Raw genomic sequence first — 20,266 nt, forward strand, 5'->3', positions numbered from 1 at the left:
CAGTGCCAAGAACCCTTAGATTCTTTGAAGAACTTTGAGGATCTTAGAAGAACCCTTGTTGAACCCATAATTTGTATAGTGCACTTTCTCTTTGAAGCTGGATAAGCTTAGCCAAAGTACCATTTCTCCCACCTCCACTAGGCTCATGATATGACCACAGCCTTGGATGGTACTATGGGAGGAACGGAGGCTCAGGTCTGTAATCATACAAGTCTCCTCCCAAGCATCCGGATCTAGGGTGTCCGAGTCCAGATGCTTCCCCACCCCCTCCAGTAACTCAGCCTGATAAGCCAACAATAAAGAGGTCATGTTGAGGTCTCTACTTACTTGGGCTGAGTCTTTGTACATTTCTGAAAAATGGAAGCAGTAAAGTCCTCTGCCTTTCCAGGGATTGAAGCGCTGGTGTTGTTAGTGACACGACACGAGGGGCTGATGGGGTGAGCACAGTATAACTCTATAGACGTGAGGCTAGTGGGGCGTTAGCTAGCAAGCAGCTACCTCATGGTGAAGGCGTGCCGTGGCTAGCTCAGTGCTGGAGGCCCTGGGAGGCACTGGGCTTTTACCAGTATTTCCAACATTATCCACTACTGTAGCTACAGGTAGAAAATCAATTGTAAATGTTCTGTAATTGACATAAGCTGTCTCCAATCAATCAATGTTTGGTTGTGTGTGTGTGTTTGCCAGGGGGACCGCCTGTGCCAGGGGAGGTGTAGCTCTGCGAATCTTAATCACACAAAACCTATTATTTGGCAAGGAATCGTATTTGTATATTTTTTATTTAACCTTTATTTAACTAGTCAAGTCAGTTAAGAAAAATTCTTATTTACAATGACCTCCTTCCCTGGCCGAAACCTAACGGTGCTGGGCCAATTGTGTGCCACGCTATGGGGTTCCCAATTACAGCTGGTTGTAAAACAGCCTGGAATCGAACCAGGGTCTCTAGTGACACCTCTAACACTGAGATGCAGTGCCTTAGACCACTGTGACACTCGGGAGTCCCTTGATAGATCAGTGATTCTACACCTCACTTTGCTCAAGCTGATCATCTCCAAGAAGTTGTAGTCAAAAATGGGTCAATTAGGGGCTGTTAAAGGGAAGAGTCAATGAAACCAACCATGCAAGTATATTGTTGGGAGTTCTGTGGGTAGCCCTGGCCAGGAGTTGAACCCTAGTCTCTATGTGTTTGGTGTGTGTTTCATTGTGTTCATTATTTCCTGCCACTATGGCCCTTATCTCTTTCTCTCCTCTTCGGTCATTGCCCTCTGTGGTGCATCTAATCCTCTATCTAATCAGTCTGTAGAAATAATAACACACAGCCCTCTGATCCCTTAGCCCATGACACACACACACACACACACACCAACAGCACCAACACAACACATGCAATCATATACATGAGTATGATCATAAAGAAATAAACAGAACAGAGAGAAGACAGGTCCCTAGGCAATTAATTAGCCTGCTGCATTCTGAACTACAGTATTTCACTGTCTAGTATGATAAAGTATTGAACACTCTTTTACTGTAAACGTTCATTGCTTTGTGTCTTTGTTCTTTAACTATTGCAACGCACTGTATCAGGGGCATCATGCAACCCAAAAATCTGAAAGGGCACAAAGTACGTGAGGATGGCTGGGGGGGTGTTCTAGAGGGTGCTCATGCTACCCGTCCGTAAGTTGGAGAATTTTGCAAATTTCAAACACTTGAAACAGATTTTCCTGCGTTCTAGAGCCATAATTATGCTTAAATCTTTGTAAAAAATATCTGTACTTTTTTTTCTGCATATCTAAGCATACCTCTTGAGCTGTCTATCCTCCTGACTGGTGGTTATTTTTAAAGAAACTACATATGCTTCTCTACATCTCTGCTCAAATCTGGGTAACATATTGAAAGGAATGTGAGTCTTATTCAGTACATTTAGTTATTACTTGCTTTTCTAAAGTCTACCAACCTGGCCAGCAGGAATGTCAGCTAAAATAGTTAGACAAGCTTGCTACTCTAACTTGATTGATAGCCTGAAATGGCTCCTTGGTGTAACGGTTTTCTTTATGAGAAGGAGAGTCGGACCAAAATGCAGCGTGTAGATTGCGATCCATGTTTTAATGAACAAACGTAAAACACGAATCAATACAAACACTACAAAATAAAGAACGTGATGAACGTAACGAAAACCTAAACAGCCCTATCTGGTGAAAACACATAGACAGGAACAATCACCCACAAACACACAGTGAAACCCAGGCTACCTAAATATGGTTCCCAATCAGAGACAATGACGAACACCTGCCTCTGATTGAGAACCATATCAGGCCGAACATAGAACTAGACAAACTAGACATGTAACATAGAATGCCCACTCAGATCACACCCTGACCAACCACAACATAGAAATACACAAAGTAAACTATGGTCAGGGTGTGACAGTACCCCCCCCCCCCCCCAAGGTGCGGACTCCGGCCGCAAAACCTGAACCTATAGGGGAGGGTCTGGGTGGGCATCTGTCCGCGGTGGCGGCTCTGGCGCTGGACGTGGACCCCACTCCATAATCGTTTTAGTCCACCTCCTTTGCGTCCCTAGATAGGTTACCCTCCTTAATGACCGCTCGGGACAGAGGGACAGCTCGGGACAGAGGTAGCTCGGGACTGATGGGTAGCTCAGCACTGAGAGGAAGCTCAGCACTGAGAGGAAGCTCAGCACTGAGAGGAAGCCCAGGCAGGTAGTTGGATCTAGCAGATCCTGGTCGACTGGCAGATCTGGAAGAGTCTGGTCGACTGGCAGCTCTAGAAGAGTCTGGTCGACTGGCAGATCTGGTCGACTGGCAGATCTGGTCGACTGGCAGCTCTGGAAGAGTCTGGTCGACTGGCAGCTCTGGAAGAGTCTGGTCGACTGGCAGCTCTGGAAGAGTCTGGTCGACTGGCAGCTCTGGAAGAGTCTGGTCGACTGGCAGCTCTGGAAGAGTCTGGTCGACTGGCAGCTCTGGAAGAGTCTGGTCGACTGGCAGCTCTGGAAGAGTCTGGTCGACTGGCAGCTCTGGAAGAGTCTGGTCGACTGGCAGCTCTGGAAGAGTCTGGTCGACTGGCAGCTCTGGAAGAGTCTGGTCGACTGGCAGATCTGGAAGAGTCTGGTCGACTGGCAGATCTGGAAGAGTCTGGTCGACTGGCAGATCTGGAAGAGTCTGGTCGACTGGCAGCTCTGGCTGCTCCATGCTGACTGGCTGCTCCATGATGACTGGCAGCTCTGGCTGCTCCATGCTGACTGGCTGCTCCATGCTGACTGGCAGCTCTGGCTGCTCCATGCTGACTGGCTGCTCCATGCTGACTGGCAGCTCTGGCTGCTCCATGCTGACTGGCTGCTCTGGCTGCTCCATGCTGACTGGCTGCTCCATGCTGACTGGCGGCCCTGGCTGCTCCATGCTGACTGGCGGCCCTGGCTGCTCCATGCTGACTGGCGGCCCTGGCTGCTCCATGCTGACTGGCGGCCCTGGCTGCTCCATGCTGACTGGCGGCCCTGGCTGCTCCATGCTGACTGGCAGCTCTGGCGGCTCCTTGCAGACAGGCAGCTCTGGCGGCATCCTGCAGACAGGCAGCTCTGGCGGCTCCTTGCAGACTGGCAGCTCCTTGCAGACTGGCAGCTCTATGCAGACTGGCAGCTCTATGCTAACTGGCAGCTCTATGCTAACTGGCAGCTCTATGCTAACTGGCAGCTCTATGCTAACTGGCAGCTCTATGCTAACTGGCAGCTCTATGCTAACTGGCAGCTCTATGCTAACTGGCAGCTCTATGCTAACTGGCAGTTCTGAACAGGCGGGAGACTCCGGCAGCGCTGTAGAGAAGGAAGGCTCTAACAGCGCAAAACAGGCGGGAGACTCCGACAGCGCTGGAGAGGAGGAGGGCTCCGACAGCGCTGGACAGGCGAGGCGCACTGTAGGCCTGATGCGTGGTGCTGGCACTGGTGGTACTGGGCCGAGGACACGCACAGGAAGCCTGGTGCGGGGAGCTGCTACCGGAGGGCTGGGGTGTGGAGGTGGTACTGGAAAAACCGGACCGTGCAGGTGCACTGGAGCTCTTGAGCACCGAGCCTGCCCAACCTTACCTGGTTGAATGCTCACGGTCGCCCTGCCAGTGCGGCGAGGTGGAATAGCCCGCACTGGGCTATGCAGGCGAACCGGAGACACCGAGCGCAAGGCTGGTGCCATGTAAGCTGGCCCAAGGAGACGCACTGGGGACCAGCTGCGTAGAGCCGGCTTCATGGCATTAGGCTCGACGCTCAATCTAGCCCGGCCGACACGCTGAGCTGGAATATACCGCACCGGGCTATGCACCCGCACTGGAGACACCGTGCGCACCACTGCATAACACGGTGCCTGTCCGGTCTCTCTAGCCCCCCGGTAAGCACAGGGAGTCTGCCCAGGTCTCCTACCTGGCGTAGCCATACTCCCTGTTAGCCCCCCCCCAAGAAATTTTTGGGGCTGCCTCTCAGGCTTCCATCCGCTACGTTGTGCTGCCTCCTCATATCTGCGCCTCTCCGCTTTCGCCGCCTCCAGTTCTTCTTTGGGGCGGCAATATTCTCCTGGCTGAGCCCAGGGTCCTCTTCCTTCTAATTCGTCCTCCCATGTCCATACCTCCTCTTTGGGCTGCTCCTGTTGCCTCTTCTCCTGCTGCACCTTTGGGCGGCTACACTCCCCTGGTTTAGCCCAGGGTCCTCTCCCGTCGAGGATTTCCTCCCATGTCCAGAAATCCTTATTGCGCTTCTCCTCGCGCTGCTCCTGCCTGTTGACACGCTGCTTGGTCCTTTTGTGGTGGGTGATTCTGTAACGGTTTTCTTTATGAGAAGGAGAGTCGGACCAAAATGCAGCGTGTAGATTGCGATCCATGTTTTAATGAACAAACGTAAAACACGAATCAATACAAACACTACAAAATAAAGAACGTGATGAACGTAACGAAAACCTAAACAGCCCTATCTGGTGAAAACACATAGACAGGAACAATCACCCACAAACACACAGTGAAACCCAGGCTACCTAAATATGGTTCCCAATCAGAGACAATGACGAACACCTGCCTCTGATTGAGAACCATATCAGGCCGAACATAGAACTAGACAAACTAGACATGTAACATAGAATGCCCACTCAGATCACACCCTGACCAACCACAACATAGAAATATACAAAGTAAACTATGGTCAGGGTGTGACACTTGGTAGCAAGTTATGAGGTTAGGAGATTGCGAACCAATCTGGGCTAGCTATTGCCAACTTCAACTGGCTAGTGGTATTACAGAGAAAAAACAAACAAACAATTTTTTTTGTTCAAAATAAAAAACAGGACGATTTTGAGGGGGCAAGTGCCCCTGTGCCCCATATGGGAATGATGCTTCTGATCTGGAGAACTGAAGGAATTCTGCAATTTTACAATGCTGTAGTTCTGTCTGATTATTCTACTGTATGTGAGGGGAGAATGAACTGGCGACCCTCCTGAGTTCTGCCTGGGATAAGGAATTTGGGTAAAAGTCTCTCCTCTCTCCTCCATGACCCGGAAACCGATAAGTGGTTGAGTGGTCGACTGTCATATCATTAGTAGGCAAACAGAATACGGTCCTCCCCTCCTCGATAGCCTCCTTTTGGCTTGGAAGCACCAGTGTATCATACTGCGGAAGAGTTTTGATATCTCCCACACCCTCTTTGAATTAGCTGTTGTATTGTCAGAGAGCAATATGCTACATATGGTTTTATCTATAAAATGTTCTTAATTTGTTTTTATCACTGTACACATTTATTTTGGGATTCCACCCCTGTAAATGTAATTTGCCTGACAGAGTGCGTGTGGAGAAGGATCGTCTCATTTCAGACAAGTGCATTTCCGTCCACGTTCCCTCTCCTCGATTCCCTTTGATCCTTTTCAAAAGGAGGCGAGAGATGACGGAGGAGAGAGGACGCAGGAGGTGAGCAAATCCAGTTGAGAAAATACCTGCAGGCCACCAGCTCTGGTGGCTCCTCCTTCACACCCTCAGGGCTGGCCTATGATTGGTTGATCTGTTTCTCAGGTTACATCTTCAGGAACTGTACGAAGGATGGCTGGACAGAGCTGTACCCTACATATGAGGAGGCCTGTGAGTTCGCAGAGGAGTCAGAGACAGGATCACAGGTTAGAGATATCACATCACTCACATAATGTACATTCTCTTTTAATCACTCTGTTATTCAGTCACTCATTGAAATGTTCCACTTTCAATTTTGTTCTGTGGGGGAAGGAATGTGATTGGTTGAGGACAGAAGGAATGTCATGTTGATTCTGCCATTAGAAACAAATTGAACGAGGAAACCTCTAATGAACTATTCAGTCATGTGCTTGTTTGAATTATCTGGGCTGTACTGTACTCTCATTGTAACAGACCCATTTCCCAGGCGCATCATGAAAAGTTACGCTTGTAGTTCAGAATCAGAAACCGGTCTGTTTACATATAAGTAAATGCGATCAAGTCCGACTTCAGATGCAGCTTGTGCAAGTAAGCAAACACGTAATCCAATGGATATCGTCTAAGAACAATTGCAGATGTCATTGATTACCTGGGTCGTTCCACCGATTCGGTGCCTTTAGAGAAGTGTAAAAGTAGTGAGAAATATATATATACACATATTTTTTTAAACATCTCAAGAGGGAAAAAAAATATTACTATTAGTAAGTGCCTATTACGTGCCAAATGAAGTCACAGGGTTGACCATACCAGGGTTGACGATTTCTTCTTAAATGAGCCATACATCCTCTTGTGACAAGGTGAATGAAAGCTTGTGTGCAACAGGGTGTGGAAACTGAATGCTAATTCACAAAATAAATGAAATTAAAAAATTTCTAGCCTGTCTATCTACGGGTAACAGGGTTGACGTGTTATGCTCGACCTGCTCAGTTTTCCACCACAAAACACCAGAAAGTGTCCAAAAAAAGTTAGAACCAGCTCACCTGCTTTTACTCTACGATTTGACTATTAGATGTACAATGTTTCTTTTCCTTTGAAAAAGGGGAATTGTTTCACCGTAACAAGAGTTCAGTTCATGTAACAGTCTTGACCTTAAAATGAGGGACAGACATACATGAATCACTAATCAAAGAAATGACTGTCAACTAACAAAATAACTTAGCCTTTACAATGATGGTGAAACGTGGATAAATGTTGGGATTAAGTGGGTTAAAATCTTCCTCGAAGTGACACGGGGATGACTGAGGAACATGTCAAAATAATGAATTTTGGCACTTTAAGCAATCCTTTATTCATATAAAAAAAAATGTTTTATTGAATTCTCTGTGGTCTATATTAAAGCACAATTAATTTAATATAACAAGATTTTAAATTAAATATTGGTGCACAAGTTCTACTTAAAACTTTAACGGATGGCTTTTCGTGGGACAACCCACCTAGGACGCTAACAAGCCAGTGAGGCAAGGTAAAGTATTACAAAAAGTTCTAGATAAAGCCAGAAGAATAATATACATGTTGAGCAAGCTATAGCAAACAGTATTGTGTGTTTTCCTCGGTCATCGTTCATTCTCTGCAAAGTTTTTCCAGGTCCAGAGATCAGTGTATAGCTACAGTGCCTTTTGAAAGTATTAACACCCCTTGACTTTTTCCACATGTTGTTGTTACAAAGTGGGATAAAATTGATACAATTTTTGTCAATGATCTATCTACACAAAATACTCTGTATTTTAAAAATGGAGGAACAATTATATTTATTGTTTTAATTAATGGAAAATAAAACACAAATATATATTGATATGATTGAATCAGTTTTTCCCTGTGGTTAGCTCTATTCCTTTTATTTTTATCCTAAAAAAAATCCCTTGCCGATGACAAGCATACCCATAATATGATGCAACCACCATCATTCTTGAAAATGTTGTGTTGGAACAATGTTGTGTACAAACATAACGCTTTGTATTCAGGACAAAACGTTTACTTTGCAGCATTCATTAATGTTAGTATTGTGGAGTAACTGCAATGTTGTTGATCCATCCTCAGTCATCTCCTATCACAAACATTAAACTGTGTAACTGTTTTAAAATCCCCACTGGCCTCTTGGTGAAATCGCTGAGTGGTTTCCTTCCTCTCCAGCAACTTATTTAGGAAAGGCTCCTCTATCTTTGTAGTGACTGGTGGAATTAATACACCATCCAAAGTGTAAGATGAATAACTGCATTATGTTCAAAGGGATATACAATGGCTGCTTTATTTACCCATCTACCAATAGGTGCCCTTCTTTGCGATCCATAGGAAAGTTCCCTCATCTTTGTGGTTGAATCTTTGCTTGAAATTCACTGCTCGACGCAGGGACCTTACAGATAGTTGTATGTGTGGAGTACAGAGATGGGGTAGTCATTTAAAATGTTAAACACTATTATTGCACTCAGAGTGAGTCCATGCAACTTATTACAGTGCATTTGGAAAGTATACAGACCCTTTTACTTTTTCCACATTTTGTTACGTTACTGCCTTATTTTAAAATAGATTAATTTGTTTTTTTCCCCTTATCAACCTACACACAATACCCCATAATGACAAAGTGAAAACAGGTTTTAAGACATTTCAAGGGGTCTGAATATTTTTCGAATGCACTGTATGTGACTTGTTAACGGCATTTTTACTCCTGAACTTGGTTAGGCTTGCCATAACAAAATAGTTGAATACGTATTGTCTCAAGACATTTAGGCTTTTCATTTTTTTATTCATTTGAAAAAATGTACTGTTTTCTAAAACATATTTCCACTTTGACGTTATGGGGTATTGTGTGTTAATCAGTGACACAAAATCTAATTTTAATCCATTTTAAATTCAGGCTGTAACACAACAAAATTAGAACGTTTTCCTTTTGATTGTGGACTTCTGTGCACAACACAACAGCTGTCTGTGACCAGGCAAAAAAACTCTCCAAGCCAAACCTTCATACCATAACTGCTAACCGCTACACAGCTCAGATCTAGCTACTAGAACTAACGTGTTAGTAAACACACAATCCAAGCGTACAACCACACAGTACAGTGTACAGCAAGCTGTTTAGCCGTTACACCAGCAGATCATATGTTGGATAAACTTAGCTCTCTCTCTCTCTCTCTTGCTCCTGAGGCTACTGTAGACCATTGCAAAAAGGTGTTTTAATCAGCTATTTCGTGACGTGAATATATTTAGTATTGTTTTATCTAAAAAGGATGAACTTTTTTAATGTGTCACTATTTAAACTTTTATGAAATTCACTGAGTAGGTTGGTCCTCCCCTTCCTCCTCTGAGGAGCCTCCACTGCTCCACACACCCTCTGTCACCTACATAATAGAAGACACACACACACACACACACACACACACACACTTGCCAAGGCCATGAGAAAGGTGTGTGATCGTGCCATGCATGTGAAAACTCTAATTAAGAAGTTTCACTCCCCAGACAGAAACCCAACAATACCTTCCTGTCTGGATAAGTTAATTTGCTAAGCTTACGTTGTTTTATCTAATCATCAGTATATGATAATTATATAAATATATGATTGAGTATATGCAGCCAAAGTATTGATGGTATTTGAAGTTCTTACATTTTTTGCAAATGTAAAAAACTTCAAACAGAAAAACCTTATATACATAAGTATTCAGACCTTTTACTCTGAGACTCAAAAATGGAGCTCTGGTGCATCCTGTTTCCATTGATCATCCTTGAACTCTTTATACAACTTGATTGGAGTCCACCTGTGGTAAATTCTATTGATTGGACATGATTTGGAAAGGCACACACCTGTCTATATAAGGTTCCACAGTTGACAGTGCATGTTAGAGCAAAAACCAAGCCATGAGGTCGAAGAAATTGTCCTAGAGCTTCGAGACAGGATTGTATTGAGGCACAGATCTGGGGATGGGTACCAAAATATTTATGCAGGCTTGAAGGTCCCCAAGAACACAGTAGATGCCATGATTCTTAAACGGAAGAAGCTTGGAACAACCAAGACTCTTCCTAGAGCTGGTCACCCGGCCAAACTGAGCAATTGGGGGAGAAGAGCCTTGGTCAGGGAGGGGACCAAGATCCCGATGGTCACTCTGACAGAGCTCCAGAGTTCCTCTGTGGAGATGGGAGAACCTTCCAGAAGGACAACCTTCTCTGCAGCACTCTACCAATCAGGCCTGTATAGTAAAGTGGCCAGACGGAAGCCACTCCTCAGTAAAAGGCACATGACAACCCATTTGGAGTTTGCCAAAAAGCACCTAAAGGACTCCCAGACCATGAAAAAAAAATGCTCTGGTCTGATGAAACCATGTTCGCCTGAATGCAAAGTGTCACATCTGGAGGAAACCTGGCACCATCCCTACGGTGAAGCATGGTGGTGGAAGCATCATGCTGTGGGGATGTTTTTCAGCGGCATGGACTAGGAGACTAGTCAGGATTGAGGGAAAGATGAACGGAGCAATTTACAGAGAGATACTTGATGAAAACCTGCTCCAGAGCGATCAGGACGTCAGACTGGGGCGAAGGTTCACCTTCCAACAGGACAATGACCCTAACCATACAGCCAAGACAACACAGGAGTGGCTTTGAGACAAGTCTCTGAATGTCCTTGAGTGGCCCAGCCAGAGCCCGGACTTGAACCCGATTTAACATCTCTGGAGAGACCTGAAAATGGCTGTGCAGCGACGCTCCCCATCCAACCTGACAGAGCTTTAGAGGATCTGCAGAGAAGAATGGGAGAAACTCCCCAAATACAGATGTGCCAAGTTTGTAGCGTCATACCCATGAAGACTCAATACTGTAATCGCTGCAAAAGGTGCTTCAATAATGTATTGAGTTAAGATTCTGAATACTTATGTAAATATGATATTCCGTAACCTGTTTTTTATTTGTCCTTATGGCGTATTGTGTATAGATTGATGAGGAAATTTCTTTTTTTAACCTCTTTTGGGTAGGGGGCAGTATTTGTGGCGCACCTGCCTGGATGAAGTATGTTTTTCATGATTTTTGTATGCGGGGCGCTGTCCTCAGATAATCGCAGGGTGTGCTTTCGCCGTAAAGCCTTTGTGAATTCTGACACAGCGGCTGGATTAACAAGAAGTTAAGCTTTATTTTGATGTATTACACTTGTGATTTTATGAAAGTTAAATATTTATAATTCTGTAGTTTGAATTTCGCGCTCTGCAATTTCACCGGATGTTGGCCAGGTGGGACGCTACCGTCCTGCCCATAAGAAGTTAATCCATTTTAGAATAAGGCTGTAACGTAACAAAATGTGGATAAAGTCAAGGGGTCTGAATACTTTCCAAATGCACCGTAATCCCTTTTTGGTTTCCAACTTCTCTTGCACACCATTTTTCTATCTGTACTGTTGTCTTTCACTAGTTTTATTTGGTGCAAATAAATGAACCTCCCCCCAAATACTAAAACCAGTACTTCATGTTTCTTTTTGACCTTTCTCCTGTTGATTTCCAGACAACATACTTTTTGACCATCAGTCAGGTGTACACTGCTGGATACGCCACCTCCCTCATCTCCCTCATATCAGCCATTTTTGTATTCGCTGTGTTCAGGTAACACTAGGACATACTCAGTCCAATATTAGTTCCTAAGAGATACACAGATACATGATAAATAGATAACACTGTAAGAATGGACTGCATTCATATGGGTATCATAGTTTATAATGGTACATTATATATTGTATGGGAATACATTTGAAAACATGGACCCTCTAAATTCGCCTGACAGGAAATGATGTCAGTTTAATAAGAAGTTAACTCACCCGTACAGGAAGTTCCACTGTACCAGGAACTACATCCACATCAACCTCTTCTCCTCGTTCATCCTGAGAGCCAGTGCCGTCTTCATCAAGGATGGGGTTCTTTTTGCTGATGAGAACTTCGACCACTGCTTCATGTCCACTGTGAGTGCCATGATGTCATCAACAAAGGACACTTACTACACAGGATTTAATGTCCCAAAACTGTCTCTAACTCCCTGTGACTTCTACCTCTTACACCACCATATACAGTATTTAGATATTCTATACCGTATCTACATTAACTTCACGTAAGTTCATAGAGTATCCCATCGATCTATACTAAGTTCCTGAAACTTTATAAGTCTTCATCCTAGCACTTTCCTCCATTGAATGTCATTGCCTTCAGAGTGTATGACTCATCTTGTTGTATGGGAACAGTGTGAGATGGTAAACACAATCTCACTTGAACACATTTTAAGTTATTGAAACGAGTCTGTGAGAGAGCGAGTCAAGACTTTCTCCTCAGTATATTTTATGCTGATACATGCTTCTAAACAGAGCAAGTCGTCCAGTTGAGAGAAAAGGGCTGTATGTACAGACAAGGCGATGGGGAATTCTATACTTAGAAAGTAAATCCACAGCACAGAGAGGAGATCGAGGCAATAGAGAGTCAACTATAGAAAGGTGTGAAAGTGTGATTGTGTCTCAGGGAGTCATTGGCATGGTGGATGGGGAACCCGAGGGTGAAGGGGAGGGGTGGAGGTGGCAGTGTGCAGGTAATTTGCAAATGTAACATTTCCTTGAATATTGTTGCACATTGCGTATTCTAATATAAAGTTAATAACATTATTATTTACATATTGTAACAAAGTGGTAACTATCCCGTAATTGGGATATGCATGGGTTTTTGTAGAACTCATACACTTGTGTAAGCCTCATTAAAACTACAAAAGTGTCAGTGAACCGGAACAGATGAACCGGAATGACATTTACTCTCACGGCTGGCCAAAAATAACTATGTGGCAGCCACGCCCCTACTAAGCCACACCTCCAGTCTTCTGATCTGACTCACTGGGTCATATCTCAATATCCCATCATCAACAACCCAACATTTTCCTTTTTAAAGAAAACAATTCAACAACTAAGTGACCCAATGCCTGTAACCCAGCAATTGGGTCAGCCAAACACAGCATTTTTTTTTTGTGTGTGTATCTTGTGTTCTCCTGCAGACGGCGTGTAAATCAGCAGTGGCGTTCTTCCAGTTCAGCATCCTGGCTAACTACTTCTGGTTGTTGGTCGAGGGCATGTACCTCCAGACCCTCCTTGCCCTCACCTTTGTCTCACACAATAAGTACTTCTGGTGGTACACACTCATCGGCTGGGGTAGGTGACCTTTCTCAATCTGTCCTCTTTCTTTCTTTCTTTCTCTCTCCCTCTTTCTGTCTTTCGCACACACACCTATCTCTCTTTTCACACTCACTCTCTCTCTTTCTCTCTTCCCTTCTCCCTCTCTCCTCAACAACTCAAAGAGGCATGGCTTTGTTACAACATCTTGCTGATGTTTGTCCATTCTCTGTGTCTGTTAGGTCTCCCAACCACAGTATTGTTGGTGTGGGTTCTGACACGAAACTTCTATGATAACAGAGGGTAAGTATGGAAACTAGCATTTGCTTTGAATTTACTCTGAATTGATATGGTCATGTAGCCTATAAATTCATACATGAATCCTAATGTAATACAATTGGAGATTGGTTATAATACGGTACTGTCTGATATCATCTTGTTCTGTCCCAATGTAGTTGCTGGGACGACACCGATGTGGCCTTCATTTGGTGGATTATCAAAGGGCCTATAACTGCATCACTGCTGGTGAATAGCCTAACACTCACCTAACCTTACCTAACCCTAACCTCAAATCTAACCCTGACCGTGGTCTCCATAAACCTAGCCTTAGCCTCAACTCCAACCCTAAACCACCCTGTGTTGCAAAGTATTCTGCCCTAACTTTCTCCACTGCTTAAGGTCAACTTCATCATCTTCATTAATGTGATCCGTATACTGGTCCAGAAGCTAAAATCTCCCGGTGTCAGGGGACACAAAACAAGCCACTTCATGTGAGTCCCCCCCCCCCCCCTCCTCACACACACACACACACACACATACATAACGATGATGGTTCAGTGACCACGCTTGCGTGATGAGTACATCTCAGACCAGAACAGTTGTAATGGCTCCCTCAACAAATGCCTACGCATTGGCCTAGAGTGTTAATTGCTGTGTGTGTGTGTGTGTGTGTGTGTGTGTGTGTGTGTGTGTGTGTGTGTGTGTGTGTGTGTGTGTGTGTGTGCGCGCAGGAGGCTGGCTAAGTCCACCCTGTTCCTGATCCCTCTGTTTGGGATGCATTACATGGTGTTTGCCTTCCTACCAGAGAACACAGGAGAGGAGGCACGCATCTTCATAGAGCTGGGTCTGGGATCCTTCCAGGTAGATGTGTGTGTGCGTGAGTGCCCGTATCGCGTGCCTGCTCACGTGTGTGTGTGTGTTTATGCAACGTACAGAATGTGACGTGCAACGTGTGTTGGGGATGACGCTGTCTGAATAAGTGTGTTTTGACGTAATACAGTTGAAGTCGGACGTTTACATAAACTTAGGTTGGAGTCATTAAAGCTCGTTTTTCATCAATGGGAGCAATTTCCAAATGCCCGACGGTATCACGTTCATCTGTACAAACAATAGTACGCAAGTATAAACACCATGGGGCCATGGGGCTATGCAGCCGTCATACCGCTCAGGAAGGAGACGTGTTCTGTCTCCTAGAAATGAATGTACTTTGGTGCAAAAAGTGCAAATCAATCCCAGAACAACAGCAAAGGACCTTGTGAAGATACTGGAGGAAACAGGTACAAAGGTATCTATATCCACAGTAAAACAAGTATTTTATCGACATAACCTGAAAGGCCGCTCAGCAAGGAAGAAGCCACTGCTCCAAAACCACCATAAAAAAGCCAGACTACGGTTTGCAACGGCACATGGGGACAAAGATCGTACTTTTTGGAGAAATGTCCTCTGGTCTGATGAAACAAAAATATAACTGTTTGGCCATAATGACCATCATTATGTTTGGAGGAACAAAGGGGAGGCTTGCAAGCCGAAGAACATCATCCCAACCGTGAAGCACGGGGGTGGCTGCATCATGTTGTGGGGGTGCTTTGCTGCAGGAGGGCCTGGTGCACTTCACAAAATATGGATTGAAGCAACATCTCAAAACATCAGGAAGTTAAAGCCTGGTCGCAAATTGGTCTTCTAAATGGACAATGACCCCAAGCATACTTCCAAACTTGTGGCAAAATGGCTTAAGGACAACAAAGTCCAGGTATTGGAGTGGCCATCACAAAGCCCTGACCTCAATCCTATAGAACATTACTGGGCAGAACTGAAAAAGTGTGTGCGAGCAAGGAGGCCTACAAACTTGACTTAGTTACACCAGCTCTGTCAGGAGGAATGGGCCGAAATTCACCCAACTTATTGTGGGAAGCTTGTGGAAGGCTACCTGAAACGTTTGACCCAAGTTAAACAATTGAAAGTCAATGCTACTCAAATACTAATTGTGTGTATGTAAACTTCTGACCCACTGGGAATGTGATGAAAGAATTAAACGTTTAAATAAATCAGTCTCTCTACTATTATTCTGACATTTCACATTCTTAAAATAAAGTGGTGATCCTAACCGACCTAAACCAGGGATTTTTTACTTGGTTTAAATGTCAGGAATTGTCAAAAACTGAGTTTAAATGTATTTGGCTAAGGTGTATGTAAACTTCCGACTTCAACTGTATATGATCTTGTAATAACGTAGCTAGTCAAAATGGCCTGATGTACAGTACAACTCACTTTCTATTCCTTCTTCTTAGGGCTTTGTTGTGGCTCTGCTCTACTGTTTCCTGAATGGAGAAGTAAGCAGGGGGGTTACCAACATAATTAGAATGACAGAATTAGAACTTTGATTGAATAACACTTAGTGTTCTTACTGCGGAGACGAGGATGAAAATCCAAAATTCTTATAGACTGCTTTCTCAAGTCTCTAATGTCCAGATTATCTTAAGTACTGTACGCCATGTACAGACCTCTCAATGTGATTTTAAATGAGAGTTTCTCTCTCGCTCTCTCTCTCCCCCCATCAATTCTCTCTCCCCCCAACTACTATATCACTCTCTCTGACTGTGTGTGTGTGTGTGTGTGTGTGTGTGTGTGTGTGTGTGTGTGTGTGTGTGTGTGTGTGTGTGTGTGTGTGTGTGTGTGTGTGTGTGTGTGTGTGTGTGTGTGTGTGTGTGTGTGTGTGTGTGTGTGTGTGTGTGTGTGTGTGTGTGTGTGTGTCTAGGTGCAGGCGGAGCTGAAGAAGCGTCTGTGGAAGTGGCAGACCCAGGGCTATATGAGCTACAGTAGGAGAAGACGCACCCTATTCACAGAGAGCTCCACCGTCACACAGATCTCTGTGCTGGAGAAGTCCTCCCCCAAGGAACTGCCCTGCATCAGTGACACATACACACTCACACACACCGACACACACACACTCACAAACAGCTCTGTCTCAATCTGTGACGACACACACACCCTAACACACAACTCTGATTCCACCTGCACTAACACACTCACACTGTCTGAGTGAACAAAAATTAAATGGTCTCTCCTTTCCTTCTCCTTGTCCTGCAATCGCCAAATATCAGATAGAACTGTCTCTAGAGAGGTCTCTCTTTGAATGTTGTTCTATAGATTGTGGTATCTGTTGTGTTGACTGATTGGCTTGGCTGGGGGGTTCCATAGACTGACGAAGAACTCTACAGGAAAATCCTTGAGTCCCTATATCACAATTGCCACAGTTTGACCAGATTCCCAACTGAAGCAACCCTTATAGTATCTACAATATACAGTATATTTCATAGTACAATGATATACACAGCCTTGTGTGTCAGGGCATTTCGAACTGTGCTGTGTTTGGGTTGTTTGCTGGTATTTCTGCCAGACATGGGCTTGAATCCAGAGTAGTAAGAAATCAAACAGTGCCTGCATCTGAAATGGCAAATTATTCCCTATATCGTCCATGTTAAACTGACCTCTCTCCCCTCATCAACCTGAAGTGTACAGAGAAGAACAACCACTTATCAGTGGTGGAAAAAGTACCCAATTTTCATACTTGAGTAAAAGTAAACGATACCTTAATAGAAAACTACTAAAGTAAATTTGAAAGTCACCCAGTAAAATAATACTTGAGTAAAAGTCTAAAAGTATTTGGTTTTAAATATACTTAAGTATCAAAAGTAAATGTAATTGCTAAAATATACTTAAGTATCAAAAGTAAAAGTATAAATTATTTCAAATTCCTTATATAAAGCAAACAAGACAGCATCATTTTTTATTTTTTTTTTATTTACTGATAGTCAGGGGCATGCTCCAACACTCAGACATCATTTACAAACGAAGCATGTGTTTAGTGAGTCCGCCAGATCAGAGGCAGTAGGGATGACCAGGGATGTTCTCTTGATACGTGTGTGAATTAGACAATTTTCCTGTCCTGCAAAGCATAAAAAATGTAACGAGTAAGGGAAAATGCATGGAGTAAAAAGTACATCATTTTCTGTAGGAATGCAGTGAAGTAAAAGTAAAAGATGTGAAAAATATAAATGGTACAGTAAAGTACAGATGCCCCAAAAAACTACTTAAGTAGTACTTTCAAGTATATTTATTTAAGTACATTACACCACTGCCACTTCTACCTTACGGATTGCATTGCAACATGTTGCACAGTGCAGCAGCACATCTGGAGCACTACACTGTACAATTATTTATTTAGACCCTCTTGTTTTTTGTGATTAACAATAGATGTGTAAATCGCCATGAATGAATGAATTATATAGTCTAGTATGGGTTGTGTTTTTGAAACTGTGCACTCCTGTTTTCTTGGATTACATTGCATTTATTTAGAGATACGGAACCAGATTTTATAAATACCAATTTCAACTTATTTATATAAAATATCATATTTGAGCAATCTATACAATACAGTGCCATGAAAAAGTATTTGCCCCCCTTCTAAATGTTAGATTTTTTTTAATACTGAATGTTATCAGATCTTCAACCAAAAACAAATATCAAATAAAGGGAACCTGAGTTTTAAAAAATTGTATACTTGTTATTATCATTTTTTAAAAGTTTTACCCCTTTTTTGTGGTATCCAATTGGTAGTTACAGTCTTGTCTCATCGCTGCAACTCCTATACAGAGTCAACAGGAAAATGCCTAAAAAGCAACACATTTAAAGTTTTGGAATGGCCTAGTCAAAATCCAGACCTAATCCCAATTGAGATGTTGTGGCAGGACTTGAAACGAGCAGTTCATGCTTGAAAACTCACAAATGTCGGTGAGTTACAGCAGTTCTGCATTGAACAGTGGGCCAAAATTCCTCCACAGCAACTTGAGAGACTGATCAACAACTACAGGAAGTGCAGATAAAGTGACGCAAACAGCTATTGAGTGTAAGGGGGCAATTACTTTTTCACAATTACTTTGAGTGTTGCATAACTTTGTTTATGAAGTAAATATGTCATTGTCGTGTTATTGTTCACTCAGGTTCCCTTTATCTAATATTAGGTTTGGTTGAAGTTCTGATTCAGTATCACAAATATGGGGCAAATACTTTTTCATGGCGCTGTATATACCTAGACAACACATCTTAATGATTTCATTGTGATCAATCAAATATTTTTGTATCATATGTAACTGTACTGTAGGTAATAGGTTTATAATATAATTAAATGAGTAGGTTAATCAAATCAAATATGACATACTTGAAATAGAAATATATACATTTTATATTTCAACAATTGCAAAGAAGATGTGTTACATACTTTGTGTGCTACATTTTAGAGAATGGTTATTGTATTAACATATTTATTTGACTATACGTTAAAACTGTACAGTATGCGTATGTATTTGTATCGTGTAGTTGGGAAAATGTGCAGTTCTTTGGATTAACGTGTCTGTTTATTTCTTGCTGTCAATAATTGCATTTCTCCACAAGGGAGCACTGGAGAGTCATATTTTATTTCTGTCAATGTAATACATTATATATACAAAAGTATGTGGACACCCCTTCAAATGAATGTTTTTGGCTATTTCAGCCACACCCTTAGCTGACAGGTGAATAAAATTGATCACACAGCCATGGAATCTCCATAAACAAACATTAGCAGTAGAATGGCCTTACTGAAGAGCTCAGTGACTTTCAACATGGCACCGTCATAGGATGCCACCTTTCCAACAAGTCAATTCGTCAAATATCTGCCCTGCTAGAGCTGCCCCGGTCAACTGTAAGAGCTGTTATTGTGAAGTGGAACTGTCTAGAAGCAACAACGGCTCAGCCGCGAAGTGGTAGGCCACACAAGTTCACAGAACGGGACCGGTGAAACCGCGTAATGCGTGAAAATCGTCTATCCTCGGTTGCAACACTCACTACCGAGTTCCAAACTACCTCTGGAAGTAACATCAGCACAACAACTGTTTGTCGGGAAATTCATGAAAAGGGTTTTCATGGCTGAGTAGCCGCAAACAAGCCTAAGATCACCAAGCGCAATGCCAAGTGTTGGCTGGAGTGGTGTAAAGCTCACCACCATAAGACTCTGGAGCAGTGGAAACGCATTCTCTGGAGTGATGAATCACACTTCACCATCTGGCAGTCCAAAGGACAAATCTGGGATGCCAGGAGAACGTGTCCTGCCCGAATGCATAGTGCCAACTGTAAAGTTTGATGGCTAAGCCCCTTAACTCTACAGCATACAACAAATTCTAGAAAATTCTGTGCTTCCAACATTGTGGCAACAGTTTGGGGAAGGCCCTTTCCTGTTTCAGCATAACAATGCCCCCGTGCACAAAGCAAGGTCCATACAGAAATGGTTTGGAAAAACTTGACTGGCCTGTACAGAGCCCTGACCTCAACCCCATTGAACACCTTTGGAATTAATTGGAACCAGGCTTAATGGCCCAACATCAGTGCCAAACCTCACTAATGCCCTTGTGGCTGAATGTCCCTGTAGCAATGTTTCAACATCTAGTGGAAAACGTTCCCAGAAGAGTGGAGGCTGTTATAGCAGTAAAGTGGGGGACCAGCTTCATATTAATGCCCATGATTTTGGAATGAGATGTTTGACGAGCAGGTGTCCACATACTTTTGGTCATGTAGTGTACATTATCTGAACAAGAACAAAGTCAGAAGTATTGGTACTGTAAAATGTGACAAGAAAATAGAACTGATCTGATTGACTGAGAAATTGTTACCTCTTGAAAGGATCAATGGATTTATCACTTGAACTTGAGCTCCTGTGTAAACAGCTTTTTTGTTATTTAGGAGTTTAAATTGTATAATATTTCTGAATGTTTCTGGTGAGATGCTGTTTCTTTGGGATGAGGAATAGAGGGCTAGCCTTGTTGTAACGGTTTTCCGTGTGAGAAGGAGAGTCGGACCAAAATGC

The 20,266-nt window shown here is 43.3% G+C and overlaps 1 protein-coding gene across 1 annotated transcript in view; it reads left to right on the plus strand.

The window, feature by feature from the left end:
• Positions 1-16,545, plus strand: part of LOC110520956 (pituitary adenylate cyclase-activating polypeptide type I receptor-like) — a 60,614-nt gene extending 44,069 nt beyond the window's left edge. The window contains exons 4-13 of the mRNA XM_090230776.1: positions 6,048-6,148; positions 11,457-11,554; positions 11,775-11,907; positions 12,975-13,128; positions 13,332-13,392; positions 13,545-13,614; positions 13,768-13,859; positions 14,100-14,229; positions 15,657-15,698; positions 16,124-16,545. Of these exons, the coding sequence (XP_090086902.1) occupies positions 6,048-6,148; positions 11,457-11,554; positions 11,775-11,907; positions 12,975-13,128; positions 13,332-13,392; positions 13,545-13,614; positions 13,768-13,859; positions 14,100-14,229; positions 15,657-15,698; positions 16,124-16,411 (1,169 nt within the window). The 3' untranslated portion in view covers positions 16,412-16,545. The remainder of the gene's footprint in view (positions 1-6,047; positions 6,149-11,456; positions 11,555-11,774; positions 11,908-12,974; positions 13,129-13,331; positions 13,393-13,544; positions 13,615-13,767; positions 13,860-14,099; positions 14,230-15,656; positions 15,699-16,123) is intronic.
• The last annotated feature ends 3,721 nt before the right edge of the window (positions 16,546-20,266 follow it).

The sequence above is a fragment of the Oncorhynchus mykiss genome, chromosome 4 (genome assembly GCF_057628025.1).
Source record: "Oncorhynchus mykiss isolate SJ-2025 chromosome 4, ASM5762802v1, whole genome shotgun sequence".
NCBI classification, from domain to species: domain Eukaryota; kingdom Metazoa; phylum Chordata; class Actinopteri; order Salmoniformes; family Salmonidae; genus Oncorhynchus; species Oncorhynchus mykiss.